Raw genomic sequence first — 14,053 nt, 5'->3', positions numbered from 1 at the left:
CAGAATTTGGACAAAAGTCCCTTGCTGCTGTGTTTTTATTTTATCAGCGGGTAATTATTTATTTAGTGGCGATTATAATTATTTTGTTTTATTTATGGACGGAATTATTTACTGCATTTTTATCCTTTAGGCCAGGATGAAATTGTTTGACTGGAGCTGATCTTTGGGAGACTAGCCGCATACGAGCTTTGTTTTCCCAGCTTGATTCCAGTCCTCCCCTGAAGTCCTTTCGGTGCTATAGCCTTTCGGCCTAGCAGGAATGCGCCTTCCTGGGGGGTCGTAGTGTTTGGAGGATGCGATGTGCTAACAGTGACAATTGTAAGAGTTAGGAAAACATGACTGATGGTCGGTGAGATGTAGTTAGGGAACTTTCTTCACTTGTGCTATCTTCATTACTGCATTTCGGTTGGATTCGAATTTCAGTATGTGATAGTGGGTCAGTCTGCATTTTTCTTCCTTCTTTTCTTCTTTAGCCTGCGTTTCTGTAAACCGGCTGTAAGTAATTTACAGACCGTAAACCTTGAATTGTCCTGTGGTCCTGAAAAGGACGACATGAGGGAAAGTGCAGGCCTCTTCTCTCATCCATCGAGTGGCTGCTGGGCTTTTCTTCCTCGTTCATCACTGTCCATCTGTGATCTTCCCCTTGAGGTGGGAAAGGATATTTGGGTCTTACAACTGATATAGCTAAAATTCACGTTCACAAGTGAGGGGGCGGTGGTTGCCTTACATTATTTATTTAATGTAGTAAGAAGTTCAGTAGATTCCTTTAAAAAGTATTCATTTTAAAATCATCTAGACACATGTGCATCTAAGAAGATTTGGAGGGACCTGGAGGCTGAAGAAAGGCTGTGTTGCTGTCCTTCTAGGCTGTGTTGCTGTTGTAGGTCTGTAACATCCGTAATATATCTATAATGGAAACAAAGAAGCATGCCCTGATAATAGAGGGGAGATAAAAACATATCACTCTGTAAAACTGTGGTGTGGTAAAATACGACTGCCAAGCATATGCAAAAAAATTTTTCAGGGCCATGAATGTGAAATTTTAACGTGCTGAAAAATGATTTTAGAGTGAAATTCACGAAAATATCGATTCCCGGGTCTCTTTATGGTTCTCTACCCATAGAATGCATAGAGTTCTATAAAATAACTTTACAAACAAAATATTTAAAATGCTGCTTTTTAATGGCAGTTTTCAGGATCACCGATTGACTCAAGGTTAATGATATCTTTTTTTTTATTTTTGATTTGGATTAAGCATCATTAGAAGCCTACAAAAGTATGTGAATGACTGCAGTCGAGGTTCACCTCAAATGACTGACAAAAATAAAATTTTGTAATAATCATGCAATAACAATGAAATCTATCAAGTTGGTTCAAACGCACTAATGTAAGGTTTACCAAAATATATAAATATCAATTTTATAAATCATGGATGACTCCATGGCAGAAAAACTAACATTTTAATAATTTAAAAAAAAAAGCCATAACATGAGATCAATAAATTATATTAACTTAGTGTATATAGTGCAAGTAGAAGTTAGCGATAATAACTTTATTAGAAGTGAATTAATCATTTAGTGAAAACTAAAAATAGTAGTGATAAGAATGTATATTCAGGAAAGTTTTATTAAACTTTTCATTGATAACTGGTTTATTGTTGAATACATTTTTTTTATTTTAGAACGACTTAATGGATGCTGTCTGTAAAGCAGAAGAGGATGAGATGGAGGCTGCTGCTGCTACTGCTGCCTTAGATGAGTGGCCACCACCCGCTGCTTCAACAGATGTTGATGTTTCTGATGATAGAAAAGATAATTCTTCAAGACTCCTTTTCTTGGTAAGTGAACTTTTTAACTTAATGTATGAATTGCACTGTTTAAATTCTTGCTACACCTTATTTTTTGCTGGCTTCTTGTTCTTAATAATGCTTCCTAACTTTCATTTCAGTAGTTTTGTGTTACTTTTTTTTTAGTCAGTATATTTTAGATTAATCTTTTTTCTGATTTGTGGAAGTAACTAATTATGCTTGAAATTTATGAATAACTAATTTTTCTTGATTAATCATGAAATAGTCATGATTAGGTGTCTTTATACTCATTAGGTGTCTAAATGCTTTCCCAATTTGGTAACCATCATTTATTACTTATAATTATCTTATTATTGTTTCGTATTTTGGTTAATAAATAAAATATTTTCATGTTTTTTTCTTTTTAAGAGGTTCTATTCTTATTTTTTTTTAGACATTTTTGGGTGATATAAAAGCCTATCCATATATAGGATCCATAGGTAAATATGCCTATCTATATATTCTTTGGGTGAATATTTATCATTCAGAATTTCCGTGATACTTAGCTAGAAATTCTTAATGGGAAAGTTTCCGATTACCATTTTTTGGTTTCTACATTGTAGCTATTAATAGTTGTAAATATGATGTTTATTACATCAGTTGGTCATTTGATCAGATGACTTGAGTCGCTCATTTAGTGTTATTTGGTTTATATGGTTCTATCCAAAATGGTTACATCCTGATCAGATACACTCTTTTCTTAACAGAAAGTCTTTCTGTCATCTGTTAGTCCACTTCCTTTACCACAATAGGTCTTGGGAATTGTGTCAGTGATTCAAATCTACGCCTAACCACATGTGTAGCTCTAACTCCATAAGTGGAACTGTGCTGGTACCTAGTAACTAGCATGAGGTAGTTGCTTCTTTTTGGGAGGGAAGTCTTTAGTATAGAGGCTTAGCCTGTGGCGCTATACAGAAATTTTGTTTCCTGTCATAAAAATACCATCTAGGGTTTAAGCCATCAGTTTGGTAAGGCTAAAGTAAGACTGGTAAGCCTAGTCTTTCTAAAATGTAATCCTTTTTTGATGTTGTTTTTACTATACATTACTATATATATATGTAATTTATCTGTGGTTATTTTATGATGAATTATATAGTTAATTTATGTTCTCAGAATAAACGAATAATATTGAATTTATGTTTTTAGGTTGAATATGTTGGTGAGCCAGAGAATGCCCCATTCACTAATGGAGGAGAGCAATTTATATGTGACATAGATCCTCAAGTTGTTAATCCATTAGATCCTAATATGGGTTGTGTTGCTTGTTATTCACCAGTTGAGTATACTATTGCTAATAATACAGATAATGGCAGCCGACCTGGTACTCCTTATCAGTCCAATATTGGAGTTGCCAGTTCAACTGGTAATGTTTCTGATACATCAACTGATGTTGTGACTACTAATGTTGCTGTAATAGATAATAAATCCACAGGTAAGGAAGTTTGGATTTTACATGATTAATTAATTACACTTTTTTTGAAGAAATTTTTTACTTTTTTAAAAGCGGGTTTTATCTTCTATAGAAGTTGTATTTTTGATTTTAATCAGATTGTGCTTGAAGCTGACATTGATCAGAAAATATTGTATCTCTTCAACTTCTTTAATCTCTCATAAAGGAGTCCAGGGATTGATTACCTCCCTTCCTCTTGCTCTTTTCTGGCCCTTTTTCTTGGTAGTTACCAAGGGAATTAAGCTTGTGCCATACTAGCACCATCTGGTAGCCCCTTTCTTGGTGGTTGGTGGCTTTGTTTATTGGGACGTCCAGGTATGTTTTTCTTGTTTTGGGAATTGCACAATATGCTCAACTAATGACTTTTATGGCTCTTTTGCCAATTGGATGGATTTTACCTTAAGTGGGGAACTGATCTTAATAATGTTTTTTTAATAAGCAAAACAGCTTTACTAAGCATTCTGATTAATGAACAAATAAATCTTGGATGATATTATTTATGTTATGTTTAGTACTTTGAAAATGATTCTTCTCATTTTCATAGACCATAAAACTTATTTATAGAGCATAATGTTACATGTAGAAGAGTTGGAATGTTAAGAAGAATTTGAGATGAAATGAGATCAGTTGTTGGTCTTCAATAAGGTTGCAGTAAAAGTTTTGGTAGAAAAAGTAAATAAGGAAGAAATTAATTAATTTAAGTGTTTGTTAAACTCGCTTTATTTTACAGATTGGGCATTAAAAAACTTCTTTATCTAATGCAGTGACATGGCTATTAGAAGTGTCAGTGGAATTGTGTGATTAATTAACTGGTCAAGTTCAAATTAGGTCTAATTTAAAAAAAAAAAACTTATGAGTTTTAAACTAGTGTGTCTACTCTTTACTTATTAAATTATTCCATGAATGTTGTAGGAAATGTTGGTAACTTGTACCATATATTTCCAGTAAATTTTGAGGCTCAGGAGATATACCATTAATAAGTTGTTTACAAAAACTAAATTTGTATTATTTCCTGAAAAACAATTATTTACTATTTACATATTATTCAATACAAATAGTGTGCTTCTACATACAATCTTACAACCATTGTTCTATTGTTAGGTTCTAATTAAATATTCATCCTGACACTTTGATTCAGCGGTGAAACAAGTGCAACAGTGCATACTTGTTACGCAAATAAGGGATGCACTTATGTACTGTTTTCAATTCAGTAAAGCTGTACAAGATATCCAGAGACTTACGCAGTTTAATATGAATAATAAGGTCATCAGTGGTTGTACAGTTTGAGTTTCTAGAGGAACGTTGTCATGTAAGTTCTTTGAAAAATAGTGGCAGCTCATGTGTAGGCACTGGAACTGCAGCACCCCTAATTTCCACTTGATATTATCAATAAAATTTAATATCAGTCCTTTTTTCTTTATATTTGTACAATATATAATCCTTAAGTTTAATGTTAGTAGCCATCCCCTAGTGTATAAACAAGATACAAAAATCTTTGTATGGAACTGTATGCTTTACAGTTTCATTAGCATGATGTTTGGCTGTTTTGCACATGTGCACATAGGAAGCTGCACACAAGGCTGTGTGGGAGAGAGAGCACTGTCACTTCCACAGTGCTGACCCTGGCATGCTAGTGGAAGGAAGTTTTTTTTTACTCCGTGTGTGTATGGAATGTTCCTTTTTGTTCCCTTTTCTAGTTTAGTCAGTGGAAGGAATATGAAAGCGGTTTAGTTGTTTTTTCAGTAGTGACCGTAAGATGGCGGAAAGCAAGGGCTCTCTGATTGCCAAATCTGTCCAAAAACTTGCTGGAAGGGTGAAAGAGAAGGTAATTAGTAAAAACTAATTATGTATTTGTTTCTGTGTATATAGAAGTTTAAATTAAACACCATTGGACTGTAGTGTCTTTAAGCGGGCATTTTATTAACTTATCTAATAATACTAAAAAATATTATCTGTATTGACATTTTATTATTTATTCGGTTAAATCGAATACAATTTTTAAGCACAATGTGCTTAAAAACCGTGTACTATATTCTTGAATGTGATAAAGTGTAGCATTAGATTATTATCCTGCTTCCAGCTATTCTATTTGATTCATTTCTTTTTTTGGTTATTTTACAGAAAACTTTAACCATGACCTTGAGAATGCCCAGAAAAAATTTTTCTGGAGCAGTATTCCCACTAATTTTAGTTATGAGCCGCCACTGTTAAAAAATCAGATGAACTATTTTTAATACACTTCAATGCTATAAATAAGGTTCTAGTTTATTAAAATAAATAAGTTTAAGTACTTGGATCACACATAACGAAACATATCGTACCAAGCCGAACAATAAATTTCTTAAAGATTTAGTGATTAGTTTCTTCAAGCTAATTGAAAATGAAAAATTCTGTTATTTTGGTGTGAAAAGAGCCTGAAATCTGGAATATTCTCTTGAGAAAACAAAACTGTTATAATGAAAAATATATTGTAAATGCATATATGATGATCTCTATCTACCTTGTGAACCATTTCAAATAGTGATTGCCAGAGGTAGAGTTAGTGAGAGTAGGGTTTAATAGACATTGCTGGTGACAAAGTACATTGAGTTTTTTTATAATAGTTTCTCTTCTGAAGATCGAAAAAATATATTTATACAGAGACTTTACACAGTACATTGACAATAGTCGTTAAAAAAATCACATTCTAAGGTCTTTATATATAATGTTTTAATTTAAAGGGCTAGTATAGTTAGTACATGTAGGATTTTAAGACTGTTATGCAATAAATAATTTATTTCTTTAAATCATTTCTAATGATAAGGATTTTTGTCCCGAGAGTGAATTATCTATTTTTAATAATTGTGATGTTATTTTTACTGCAGTCATAACATAAATTCTGTTATTTTTGTTTAATTTTAGAATCTGGTTCAGAAAGTAGCCTAAATAATATTAACATTACCAAGTGTGCTAATAATGAGTTCTCTATCTCATCAACACAATCATTGGCATCTCCTTTGTCAGCACCACCGGGTACTCCATCATCCCCTTTGTCAGCTTTAACGCAATCACAGTCACCTATGCGTAGTGATGATGGAACAAGTATTTTAATTATTGAAAACCAGTTTTCTCTTGGTACATTGGATGGTGTTACTGAGAACAATTATATTATGACTACATCATCAGGATTTCAGAACAGTTGTAATTCTGAGTTGACTCATACTGTTAACGCTACTGTTAATCCTACTACTACTGCTACTATTTCTACTGGAACAAATGGACGTATTAACCCAAATACACTTGCGTTAAATTCTACTGATAAGCTTCTTATTCCATCTGATAACATTGAACAGCCATCTCCGGTAAGTAACTATTTACAGTACTAGATAATACATTTTCATTGACAGCAAATACAATATCTGCCTTTATTAAATAAAAAATTAGAAACAGTCACTGTTTTATCTGTGATATTAGGAAGGATCCAATTGTACATTGTGGTTTTTTGGGAGATTTCACAAGAAAGCTACCAATTGTAATGGGTACCATGACTTCCATAAAATTTCAACATATCTTTGCTTTTCACATACCCCAGACCCCAAAACCACTGTCAGTTCAAAAGTTTATATATATATATATATAAAATGCCTTTCTGCTAAAACAAAACTTAAACATTATAAAACTGTAGTTCAGCCAGAACTCGCCTACGGAAGCGAGACCCTTTTCAAAATCACTCAAAATTGTCAGAACGTGTATCAATAAAAAACACCAAAAAGAAGGCGTAAAGGCGAAAAGAAATGGTGGATTGTGCCAAATGAAATGGTGTATCGAGAAATAGAGCCTGTTACTGATACTATGCGGAAAAAAAGAATCTTTTTCTTTGGTCATCTCATAAGGACACTGGAAACTAGACTGTCAAGAAATATCATTGAAAAGCTCTGGTTCCAAAAGCTAGAAGTAGGATGGATCAAAGAAATTAGAGAAGATATGAAAGAATTGGGAATTTCCCCTGACTGACCTACAGAATAAAACTGGAAAAATTACAAAGCTAAAAGACAAAAGCATTAGATTTAAACAAAAGACAGACAAATGACAAAATACAACGAAGAGGGTGTTTACGGATGGAGAAAAGAAAGCAAGATCTGAACGGATGAAGAAATACTGGGCAGCTCGGAAGAGTAAAATAACACGCTTTTCTCAGAAAAGATCCAACTAAAATTGACTTAAGTGGTCCCATGTTGGCCGTAAAAGCATAATAATAATAAAATAATATATATATATTTCATTTTTTTGTGGACACGATAACTGCTGTAATTTTTCACCAATCACTTTCAAATTGATACATAAAATATAACGACCTGAAATCACAGTCTCGTGTTAATTAATGGGCAAAATCGGACCATGGGGGGTGGCAATGGGAGGACTTTTTTTGGAAAAACAAAATATCACTGTAACGTTCCTATTAAGTAATTTATCGAATTCATTTAAAGTTTCTACTGTTCTTTGGATAAGGGCCTAAAACTTATCTAAGTAAAGTTTTTTGATATCACCAAACATTGGCTTAGGGGATGGAAAAAATAGGATTTCGAAGACATAAAAATCGTACCTCCCCTAATAGGCACAGTATCGAATTGATTTAAAGTGGTCGTTAGTCCTCTAAACATTTACTAAAACTTCTGTCTAAAACAATTTTTGATATTACCAATCCTTACGGCAAAGGATGACCAAAATGTTGCTAGAATTGTAAAAAGATAAGGCTTGTTGTATGCTAAACATGTGAAACTTTTTTCGTATGCAACCATTGTCACATTGAGTAAATTTTAAGTTTTTCTTAACTTTTAAGGTAGAAATCTCTATAATCCCCTACTTAGTACCAGTGAAATCTACCTCCGCTTTCTGGTGTGCCAAAAAGGATTTTTGTTAAAGTTATTCTAATTAAATGAAAATTAACTTTTATTTAGTACCGTAAATGTAATTTAGTGATTTTTTTAAATTTCAAAAATTAAAGGAGTTTTGATCTCCATGTTGTGAGGCATCATTCATCAGCCAGCATGGATTATATGTACTGATGCCAAGCCCATATAAATATCAGAATTGGCAAAAGTTAGTGGTGTAGTTTTCAAGAGAAGGAATCACAGATCTATATAAACTTCAATTTTTTTTACTCTATTCACAAAGTTCATCTTTGAAATAGATTTTTATAAAAATCTATGGTTTGAACTCTGCTCAGACAAACCCTGACTTGTCTAATAAAGTATTAGAAAGTATTTAAAACATAAACACATAATTCCTACTATTATTGTTATTTAAATTATATAATTAAATAAAAATATTGCTTATTATAGATTGCCATAAATATCATTCATAAATAACAATTTCATAAAATAAACAAACTCACAAATTGGGAGTTTTACTGAATTCAAGATAGTTCAGTTCTACTACCTCACAAGTAGAAATGAAGACTGGAAATTATTAAAACAATATTTGATGTTAATTTGATGTTTGAGGATGAAAATTATATTTATTGGATTCTATAAAATCTATATTATTAAATTAAAGAAAATGACAAATTTCTAGAAAAAAGGATAATCACTTAAGTGCTAATTAATTGTAAATATGTTAAAAGAAAGTGATCGTGGTCTATTGAGTGATGCTGTGCGTTTAATGTATGAATTTCTTCAATTGTTAAAGCATATGTACAACATAAAATAAGAAGTACTGATTGATAATCACTTCATCATTATGTTTAATAATAATTTAAATAAAAAATTGCTTTTTTAACTTTTGTACTGTGCTAGTAATATGTCATTAAATGACATTTCATTAAATAAACAAAAACAAAATCATGAAGTTGTTATCACTGCTTCTACCCATTGTGGATAAGTAGACTCAATGTTACTAAAGCAGGAGGTAATATTCTTTGAATTTTTACTGATTTTTATTATTTAGGGATGGAATTTTATCTTCTTTTCATGCCAGAATATGGTTATGCTATTTGTAAAATTTCAGTGAATTTCATTCTTTGGAAAAGCTAAAATTTCCTGAAAAGAGAATATCCATTAGCATACTTTTCTCTGATATCCAGGATTAAAAGTAAATTTTTTCTTGGAAATTTATCATTTTAGATGAAATTATATAAATTATACATCATGTAAGGAACTATTTTGATAGCTGAAGAAACATTTATGGTATCTGTTGCTTAAAGTTGGTCTTAGTAATATTAAATAACAAGTATGATGCTAAAACATAGCTGATTTGCTCTCACATTACATTTATTTATTAAATTCTGTGAACACGTATCTATTTAATGAATAAATTGTATCTGTTGTTTACCATTTTTATTATACCATCGTGTACCCAATGTCACTTGTACAGAATGAATGATTTGTTGGATAATTATTACGAGAACACTGATCCAACATTCTGGAATTAAAAGGAAAGGAACAAACATACTGCTCAGACCAGACATACTAGTGTCCCTTATCTTAGTCTGGTAAAAATTAGTCTAATATTTATTTAGCAGTGCCAACACTACTTGTCTATTCTCTACAGACACCCCAGTGTTATTTTAGATATCCAGAACATATATTTTTTCAGTGTTTCACAAAGAGGTATATGCTTTTGATTTAGTATCACTCGCCCATTCCCCCACTGATTCTATTGAAACTTTACAAACCTTATAATGAAGGTTCTAAAAATATTCTGTGAAAATTTCAACCTTCTAGGATTTATAGAAACAAAATAGTGGCTTTTAAATTGAAAACATCAATTTCAGATAAACCACATTTTTTATTCATTACAAATAGCTGGTAAAAATGATAAAAAATAGATGTATTGTTAAACAGCTGTTCTAATTAAATAGAACACATTAATAATAAGTCATAACCATGACTAACTGTTTTTAACTATTTTTATCTAATTGTTAATTATTCTAATTCTAATTATCATCTGTTTTTAATAATTTTTACCAGCTACTTTGTAATGAATAAAACATGTGGTTTATCTGAAATTGATGTTTTTATTTGAAAGCCGCCATTTTGTTCTATAAATTCTAGAAGGTTGAAATTTTCACAGAAAATTTTTAGAACCTTTGTTAAAAGGTCTTTAAATGTTCAATAGAATCAGTGGGGGAATGGGTCAGTGATACTAAATCAAAAGCATATAACTATGTGGGACACCCTTTCTGTATATATACACTTAACTTAATTTTGAGTAGTTAAAAGCAAAGTTAGAAGATGGGTAATGATCTTGAATATGTGTGATTTTACCAGTACAAAGTAGGTATGTAAATTACATTAAGCAAGTGTCACAAGTATATTCACCTGTCAGTCTTTTAACATGTTACCTGATATTGGATGGGCTGTACCCATTGTTTGCTTATATATAGAAAAAAGTAAATAAATTGATTATAATGCCACTAACTCTTAAAATTAAATTTTTCAGTTAAAGTATGTATTAGATTTTAAAAAAACTTTCTTTAATGTGTTTTATTTTCTATTTTTTTATTTATTATAAATTGATCTATAATAATAAATAGCATACAATTGAATAAAAATCCAAGTGTACTTGTCTCATTACATTTCTTGATGAGTTTGTTTATAGTAGAGTTTTGTTTTGGTAATTATATTTCAGTCGCAGTAATTGTCAATAAGTAAACTACTCTAGAAAAAATTTAAAAATTTCATTCCCACTAAAAGAACAATAAAATGGACACTGATTTATACATTTTGGTGTTGATTATGAGTTAATAAGTAGCAAGCATACTTTTTAATTTCATTTTAGTGCAAAATTTAGGAATTTTATTTTGTCCAAGTGAATTCGTAGAGAAACCTAATAATAGGTAGTATAAAATGTATTTTTTAGCCTTTTGCACACAAGATAGTGATAATGTATTCTGGCAAAAGTCGAGGAAGACCAGCATGTAAGCAGTCATGACATTGTCAATGACCTAAACATCCATCTCCAGAGTTGAACCAATTGGAGAAAGCTGATTACAAAAAGAAGCTCGATGTTTGGCTGCCACATGATCTGACTCAATTGTCAGAAAAATCTACTCAATTGAATTTCTATCTGCGAAGCTCTACCGAAATTAATGAAATTTGAGCCATTTCTGAAGGGGTTGATCATGAGTAATGAAAAGTGGATAACCTATGATAGTGTGCGAAAAAGATCTTGGTCAAAGCAAGGAGAAGCTTCCACAGTCTGTGGCAAAGCCCACACTGATGCCCAGGAATCTTACGCTGTGTGTTTGTGGGATTGAAAGGGCATCATGCATCGCAAGTTGTTACTGCCAGGCAAAATGATAGACTCAGAGTTGAATTGTTGGCAATTAGTGAGATTACACCTAGCAATTCAAAAGAAACGACCTGAACTGGTCAATAGAAAGGATGTCATATACCACGCTGAGAACGCTAGACTACATATATCTTTAATGATCCACCAGAAAGAACTTGACTAGGAGGTTTTAATGCATTTACCATACTGGCTGGACCTGGCACTGTCAGACTATCATTTATATTGATCTCTGCAGAACTCCTTTAATGGTGTTAAGTAAGTTTCAAAAGAGGCCTGTGAAAACCATGTGTAATAATTTTTTGACTGGAAGCCATAGAAATTCTATAGTAACAGGATTATGGAGTTGCTGGAAAAATGGCAGTTCATAAAAAAACGTGGTGTTTTATGTGGTCTCATAATTTTATTTTCCGATAATAATAAACGTATTTTCAGTTTTGGCCTTCAAAGCCTCAATACTTCTTAGACAATCTGATAATAAAAGTTGAAAATTGTATGATTATTAATTTTTCACAGTATGATTTTTAATTTTTCCATGAAAAAATAAAATTAGTCATATTTATTAATACTTAATCACATAACACTTGACCAAGTAGAACTTTCTTTAAAAATTTAATCTTTATTTAATTAAAATCTTAATTTAATTTAAATTTTAAATCTTTATTTTTTTAAGAAATTTTTCTGTATAGTGAGTAAACAAACTGTCTGAAAGGGATTTAGGTTCTATCGATGAAGTAGAGGTATCAGTTGTAAGTATACTAATTAGTATACTGTTTGTGTGTTTACGATAGATTAAATATTAATTATTTTGTTAACTCTTATAAAATTTACCGCAGTAAAAATAATTAATAATTTATCATTTTTGTTATTCCAGATGGTAATGAGCAGTACCGAGAATGAAAAGGATCAGACTACTTCTGGTTCTCGCCAAGTTGAATTACTTTTAGAAAATGGTATTACACTTGGATTCGTTGACCAAGACTCTCGGGTTATTCAGGTTTGTGTTTTATTAATTAATTTATTTTTACCAGATTTAATTAGTCATATTTACTCTGATTATCACGAAAGTCATAAATAGCCCAAAGTCAATTCTTATAGATAAACTACTTAATGTTTATAACACTCTGTCTTGTTCCTCTTGTGCTATTTAAAGGCACATTCTCCTTCCGATTCATATTGTAAAGTGGTGTTCAACTGATCTTGAATTATTTATGTTTTTGTAAAACCTGTTTAACTTTGAGGTTACACATTGAACATTTTTTGGAATTGGTATTGTACATTGAGCCTCTCTCTTTTCTTGATGTACAAAATCTGATTTAAATGTGTATTTTATTTATGTACTTGTTAGTTAGCAGATGTTATTGTGCCTCTTTGGTGTTTAAATAAATGTCACTACTTCCAGTATCAGTTTAGCTTTGTACTACATAACTTACTGACTCACAATGTGAGCTAATACAGTAGTATTACAAGATGGTAATCTTGTAGTATGAGAAAATATCATACACACATATTCATTTGAACACTATAAAAACTTGCTTTATTATACAGATATAGCATAAAAATGACGGTTTTTGAATGGAAACAAAGGTTTGATTATTCAACTTTTTTTAAATTTATTTTTCTGATACATTTTGTATACAAGCAATTTCTCAATTACACAAGATATAAAAAAACTTTAATTTCTAAAAATGACATCATCCAAACGATGTCCATTTTTCACCATGCACTCTTCAAGCCTTTCACTAAAGCTCTCAAAAACACGATCTAATGTCACTTGTGTGTTACAGCAGCAATTTCTTGGCTTATGGCCTCAAGTTCATTCAAATTTTGGGGTTTATTCATACACACGCTGGATTTAAGAAACCTCTACAGGAAAATCACATAAGCTAAGGTTTAGAGAACGAGCAGGCCAAATAACATCTCCGTGATGAGAGATTAGGCGCCTAGGAAAAATTTTTTTTTTCAAAGATTCATTCATTGGTAGCTGTGTGGACAGTTGCTCTATCTTGCTGGTACCAAACATAATTGTGAGAAATGAGTCTTTCAAAGTTCAGGCAATGGGAAATTTTGAAATATATGAAGGAGAAGCTAATTTCCGTTGCTTGTCTAAAATACTTGATGTTCTCTGGTGTCCTAGCTAACCTTTTTTTTTGTTGGCATACTTCTTAAAGTTGAACTTTAGTAGTTCTGATGTCCAACACCCATATCAAAATAGTGCTACATGATGGAACATGTTCTCTTCCACCTAAATTGAAATGTTGGTGGAACTGGCAGTGGGTATTAATCCAAGACACACCACCATTTTTGAAAAGTGACTATGAGAAATGGTGATTCTTAGTCGACTACAACTCAGTCGCTACTAAAATAATGCTGTATGAGATATTGGCTCCACTCCTTTCCCTCTGTACTCACTAGCCGCACAGTTGGCTACATGTTAATGAAAACCATCGTATTTCTATGCTACACTGTTCAACAACAATTTTCCAACA

The 14,053-nt window shown here is 31.6% G+C and overlaps 1 protein-coding gene across 1 annotated transcript in view; it reads left to right on the top strand.

Moving 5' to 3' along the window:
* The window catches only part of LOC142326303 (uncharacterized), a 98,789-nt gene that overhangs the window by 24,285 nt on the left and 60,451 nt on the right, over nt 1-14,053 (top strand). Inside the window, exons 2-5 of the mRNA XM_075368686.1 lie at nt 1,682-1,837; nt 2,993-3,278; nt 6,198-6,637; nt 12,439-12,561. Of these exons, the coding sequence (XP_075224801.1) occupies nt 1,691-1,837; nt 2,993-3,278; nt 6,198-6,637; nt 12,439-12,561 (996 nt within the window). The 5' untranslated portion in view covers nt 1,682-1,690. The remainder of the gene's footprint in view (nt 1-1,681; nt 1,838-2,992; nt 3,279-6,197; nt 6,638-12,438; nt 12,562-14,053) is intronic.

This window comes from Lycorma delicatula, chromosome 6 (genome assembly GCF_047948215.1).
Source record: "Lycorma delicatula isolate Av1 chromosome 6, ASM4794821v1, whole genome shotgun sequence".
In the NCBI taxonomy this organism is placed as follows: Eukaryota; Metazoa; Arthropoda; class Insecta; order Hemiptera; family Fulgoridae; genus Lycorma; species Lycorma delicatula.
Note: the sequence above shows the minus strand (reverse complement) of the source record. Positions and strands in the feature narration are given on the sequence as shown.